This window comes from Pteropus vampyrus, unplaced genomic scaffold, assembly GCF_000151845.1.
Source record: "Pteropus vampyrus isolate Shadow unplaced genomic scaffold, Pvam_2.0 Scaffold46, whole genome shotgun sequence".
NCBI lineage: Eukaryota > Metazoa > Chordata > Mammalia > Chiroptera > Pteropodidae > Pteropus > Pteropus vampyrus.
In genome coordinates, this window is record NW_011888827.1 from 3,703,540 (window position 1) to 3,709,686 (window position 6,147).

At 48.4% G+C, this 6,147-nt stretch overlaps 1 protein-coding gene across 1 annotated transcript in view; it reads left to right on the forward strand.

Moving 5' to 3' along the window:
* VAX1 (ventral anterior homeobox 1) overlaps positions 1 to 226 on the forward strand; it is a 3,954-nt gene extending 3,728 nt beyond the window's left edge. Inside the window, exon 3 of the mRNA XM_023530072.1 lies at positions 1 to 226. This exon is cut by the window's left edge and continues 266 nt beyond it. Coding sequence (XP_023385840.1) covers positions 1 to 226 — 226 coding nt within the window.
* The last annotated feature ends 5,921 nt before the right edge of the window (positions 227 to 6,147 follow it).

Genomic DNA, 6,147 nt, shown 5'->3' on the forward strand with positions numbered 1-6,147 from the left:
ACTGCACGCGGGCGCGCCGGCTTCGGGTCACGGCCTCTTCAGCCTGCCCGTGCCCTCGCTGCTCGGCTCCGTCGCCAGCCGCCTGTCCTCCGCTCCGTTGACAATGGCCGGTTCGCTGGCCGGGAATTTGCAAGAACTCTCCGCCCGATACCTGAGCTCCTCGGCCTTCGAGCCTTACTCCCGGACCAACAATAAAGAAGGGGCCGAGAAAAAAGCGCTGGACTGATTTTAAGTGTTTCCCTGTATTTATATTTATAGTATCTATTGTGGTGATATTTATGAACTCAACGCGCGTTCGGCGCCCGGGGCTCCTGCGCTGGGCTCCCGGCTCCCACGAGGCCCCCGACAGCCTTCCTTCCCCAACAGGCTCTGCTACCAATTTTATCTCATTTGGGCTATTTTTTTTTTCCCTGCCTTTTCTCCGTGTTCTCCCCTCCTCCCAAACTTCTTTCTGAATCCAGGAGAATCCAAAGAATTGGGGAAAATGCCCGAGTTAGCCAACCTGATGCCCCAACCAATGCCGGGCCCTGGAGGGGAAAGCCGGTTCTAAGTCCAGAGCACAGGACGCCTCTAGATCGGGCTGCGGCTGCCCTTGATTATTCTTATGAATATTTGAAAGAGGAAAGCTGCATGCAGACCCCAGAGGCTGAAAAAGCTGGCAGGTTTCTTTAGACCAAAAAGGAGGACGTTCCTTCTCGCCAGAGAAACCAGGGCTTTGGGGGAGCCCCTGGTCCTCACTTCGTGGACTTCTCCGGAGAGACGATGCACACGCAGCTTCCTGGCTGGACAAATCCTGCCGAGAGTTTTCTCCTTTTTAGAGAAATTCTAATCACAACTACTTCCTGGGTTTATTGACCCCAGGAGACAATAAACCAAACATCAAGGTAGGCGACGGTGGCAATAGATTTAATCTAATCAGCAATAAACCAAGAGTGATAACCACTATATTAAACCAGATGAAGTGGAACCAATTTGTAAGCACTGTTAACAATGGAGTTTGGAAGGTTTAAGAAAATTTGGCATAGAGAATGCGACACAGGGCAATGGAAAATTAAAGTTCTGGGTGTTCTGACTTTAAACGGGAATTTAAAAGGGAAAAGCAAAAGACAAACCAACTCAGCGAATGAAAGAAAACTCAGAATATTCTCCGAGGCCGTTTGGGCTGTGGCCGACAGCTTCGAGCTCCTTCAGGAGAGAGAGCAGCTCTGCTCCGGCGGTTCCCTGACGCCGGCGCTGCTCCCCACCCCACCTCCCCGACGCGTGGCTCCGGGCAGAACTGCTGGGTTTGGAAACGAATCAGTGCCTCCGCTCCCCCACTCCCGGCTTCACAAACACTTCCAGCACGGAGGAATCGTCCAGATTTCGGAGCTGATGTTGCGGACCAGGGAGCAGGGACGCAGCCGGGGACAGCAGAGCAGCCGGCCTCCTCTGCACGCAGCCTGCACGTCCAGATCAGCACCCTGCGTGGAGAGGGAAGGGTCCCTCCTCACATCTCTTCTCTAAAAAACCCCAGGGTTTCCATGGTCCCAAGCCAGAAACCTGGACTAAACCAGCGCGACAACGACAGTTTCCACAGCCACTGGCCACCCGCATTTTAACCAAACCACAGATCCAGACGGCGAGGCGCCGCAGTGTCTAGAATGTATTCCTCCATCCGAAGCAAGCGCAGAGCATTTAAAAAAAAAAAATAGTAATTTTATTGTAAATTATTTACGTCGGAAGCTTTTTTCCTTTTTTTTTTTTTTTTTTTTTTTAGGCAAATTATTTTTAGTCAAGAAAATAATGAACGATTCAAACGCGGGTAGGTGTCACTGAATCCTGGCTACTAACTTTGTTCTGAATGTTTTGGATATTTGGATGTTTTGTATTTATGTGGTGAGAGTGAAAAATATATCTATGATGATAAATGAGGCGTATTGTTGTCTTGTATTTGGAGGAGAAAACAAAAAACAACGACAACAAAAAACAAAAAACAAAAAAAGGAAGGAAAAGAAGACAGACCCAGCAAATGAATCCCACTGCGGGGATCCTGGGAGAGAGGGTGGCATCCACCGCAGTGGGGCCGGGCAGCTGGTACTATGCACACCTGGGATGAGGTTTGGGACGGATTTTGGTCCCGAGAGACAGAGACACCCAGCTATGGTGTTTCTTCCACTTGCTTTCCAGCTCTCTGTCCCAACTGTGTTGGCCCTTCAGGCCCTCCCCCCTCAACTTGGCGTGTTTTTTTGGTTTATTTAGGAACTTGGCTCTGGACACCCTAAAGCTTCTGCCTTCTAACGTTCCCAGTTTCTAGAGTTTTCCATCCCGCATCTCCATGCCTGCCGGCAGTATTTTGAATTTTGTGCAATCACAGGGCCTGAAACAGGCAAGATTTTTCTTTCTTCTGACTTCGAATGAAATAGATATTAATTCCTGCCTTGAGCGCACCCCCCCCTCCCCCCCGTACACCTGCAGTGGTGATGGATGTGGACAGTGCAAACAGAAATCTGGAGAAGCTAGGAGGCTTGGGGACAGTACTCAAGGTCACACTCTCCAAAAGCGTGTCCCACCCCCACCCCCCTGCATAGCGGTCGGAGCACCGTCTGCTTGGGGCCTGCATACTTGGGTGCTGAGAGAACCCCCAGTTCCCTTGGGGCACTCACATGAGCCAGGCCTCTAGACCTCCCCACACGTGTAGTGTGCCTGAACCTCAAGTTTGAGGCATCCGAAATGAGGCGGCTGCACAGTGTGGACGGTATGGTAGAGTTCCTGAGCTGAGTGTGGCTTGGGGGGCTGCCTGGTTTAGGACTCTCCCCACGACCCCTGAGTTTGCTGGCAGCAGCCCCCAGACAGTCCACTTTAGTTTCTCAAAGTCTGCACACCCCTCGGCTTAGCTTAGCTACCTCTTGGTTCTTCCTCTCCCTGTCCTCCCCTCCTTTCTCCTCCACTCTGAGCTGCTTCCCACGTTTATCCTTTCTTTCTTCTCTTCCGTCCTGCAGACACTTGTGCTCGCTTTAAGGATCTCTGTCCCCTGGTGGACTTGGGGTTCCCTCCCCATCTCCTCCCCTTTCTATACTTCTCCCCAATGTCTCTGTGCTTTCTCCTGCTCTCTCTTTCTTTCTCTCTCCCTCCCCCTCCCTCCCTCCCTTTCTCCCTTTGGATTTCTCTTCCCCAGGTGGCCCCAAGGCCAAGGTGTGGGTGGCTCTGGCTTCCGTTTCAGGGCTGGTGGTTGGGGCCAGCAAGGGGGGCGGGGAGGGAAAGGGAGAGAAGGTGGCATGATTTTATGGAACAAAAGAAAACACAAAATCCCAGCATCAGGGTCCCCAACAAGTTCATGCTCCTCCTCCCGGAGCCTCAGTCTGGGGAGTCACCAAGCAGATCCACTAAGAGCTCCCCCCACCTCTCCTTTTTGCTTTCTTATCCCTAAGAGGGAAAGAACCAGTTATTCCTTGTCCTCTCTTCTCTCACCTCCCTTCCCTCCCTGGCTTTGGGAAGAGCTGCTGATCTCTTCCGCCTGCCACTCAGGGAGTGTAATTGTTCTTAAAGAGACTCTTCTGCATAGAAAAAGAACCACAATTTTAATTAAAAAACGTTTATAGACAATTCATCTAATTTTAGTGCTTGTCTTATTTCCCTTTCTTTCCCAAGAGCCTCTAGCAAGCTGCCTTGGTCCCAGGAGGCCTCTGGGGAGGCCTCTGGCCTCTAACTAGTGACTCATAGGCCAAGTAGGAGACAAGTGTCCTCCTGGCAACAGCTGGCCCTGCTTGGGAGAAGGTAGAAGGGGTTTCTGGGGGTCAAGGAGAACAGCTGGAGGTGGGTGGTGGGGCTCAAAGGAATCTCATGCTCAGGCCTGCCCAAGGCGACATCCAAGTTAGCTCAGAGCAGAAAAAAAAAAGAAAACCTCTCACTCAACTCCTGCAAGTTTGGAGGTCAGCTGTGGGGAATATGCGGGAAGTCACTTGGGGAGCTGAACTGGGACACATGTCATATCCACACTTGCAGGGGGCCTAACTTTAAGCCAGAATGTATTAATAATAAATAGCATTGAGCAGTGCTTTACAATTTACAAATAGCCTTTCACATATATAGCCTCTACTCACTTTTGGAGGTTCAGCCTCATTAGAAAGAGCCACATACAGGCTTGGAGCAATCAGATGACTTGCTGAAGGCCACGCAGCTAAGTCAGAGCCACAAGACTGTAAGCTCCTCCTCCTCCGGCCAGGGCCCCCTTCTTTCTGTTTCTTTCTCCTTCTCTCCATTCTCTTCTTCCTCCCTATCCCTCCTCCATTCTTTCTTTCTTTTTCCTTCTTTCTTTCCATTTGTGCTCAAAGTGTCTGGCTCATGGTACCAGAACCCTTTAGCCTCTTGGCATCCACATCTGCCCACTGCCAGTTCCAGCCCTCTCTCTACTACACCAGCTGCTGAGGATTTACTTGATGCCTTCATCAAAAGGTCTGGATTTCTTCCTGCTTCCTGTTTTCTTTCCTGCCAATATCCAACTTCTTCCTGCTACTTCTCTCTAGAACGACATCTTTAAACTCCTTACTCTCTTTGCCTTATACTTCCTTGAATTTTTTAAATTGAGGCATGATATTCATACAGCAAACATTTATACAGTAAGGTACAAAAGCTCCCTACTTTTTTCCCTTAACTATATAGTTGATGAGATCTTACACACACACACACACACGCAGACACACACCCCTCTTGAATTGTTCTAGTGAAACTTCAACTTCTCACCTTAGGCCACACGATGACACAATGTCTTTTTCCTGTTTGAAAAGAAATGGTGTCATATTGGTGTGCTGTTGTTGCACAGAAAATCTTTCTAGGAGGTCTTTCGAAACCTTGAAGCAATTAGGAATCACCTATCTCTTCCAATCCCCTGCCTTCCTGAGTTTAAGGGACTTAAGCTGATCGAAACTTAAAATCTTATGAGGTCAGGATTTCTCAAGATACAACTGAAAACCACCTGCTTCAGAAACACCTGGGGATTGGTTAAAATGCAGATTCTTAAACCTCAGCCTCACCTGATGAATCAGAAACTCTGGAGATGGGGCTCAGGACGTGCATTATTAACAAGTTTCCCAAGTGATTCTTATCCACACTGACATTTGAGGACTACTCTACTAACTGCCAAACTCCCAAACACTGCACCCTTCAGCAACTGGCCCAGGGCCTGGCATTTGGTGGGAATACAATGACTCTACATTAAACAGATTAATCCACATTTTCTGACACAGTTTAGAGTTTCTCGGATCACATCATACCATTGTAATTTAACGCCATTTCTATGTTTGGAAATCTTTCCATTTTGGAGTCTTTTTATTCGAAGAGGTTTTATTTTGATGAAGCAGGAGAAGAGGAATAGATTTGGGCGCTTTGTCTTTGTCTCAGGAGGGTCTTTTATAAACCTAACTGGAACCATCTTGCTGGACAGGCTGCTCCCCTTCAGTCCTGGGAGTTTGGGGTGGGGAGGGGGCAGGAGGAGAGTCCTCCAGATTTGCCGAAAGACATTCAGATGCACGCCCTTCTTGGTTAAAACTGAAGGCTTCTGTTGAAGAGACATCGGAGCTGTGGCAGGAGCAAGGCTACCAGGTCCAGAGAAACCGGCATGGAATGGACATGGAAGCTGAAAATTACTTCAGTATTCTCTGATTGATAGTTGATGTGGAACTTATTTTCTATCTAGAAGCACATTGGCTTATCCTCTTACCATGAAAACAAGAAAATAAATGTTGTGCTTAATGTGGTAATGTCGTATCCGTTCTTACAAATAATAGCCACCTCACCCCCCGTATTTCACAAGGCCCAGGATGATGCTATGCTTCACTATGAAAGGGCAGTTCATCTTAGTGGTTACTAGTTATGGGGTCTAGAGTCTGAGTGACTCGGGTTCAAGTCCCAGATCCACCACTCAGTAGCAGTGTCATCTCAGATAAATTACTCAGGTGGCTGCTCTAAGCTCGAAATGAAGATAATAATGGCAGTAACTTCATGGAATTTTCATGAGTAGTTAATTAGATACGGGACATAGAACATCTGATACAATCTAGTATAAACATTCAAATGTTAGTTACTTATGATAAGACTGTGTCACTGTGGTAGCTAATGATCTGAGACTCTCTTGGGCCTCAGTTTCCCCATCTGTAGAGTGAGGAGGATAGC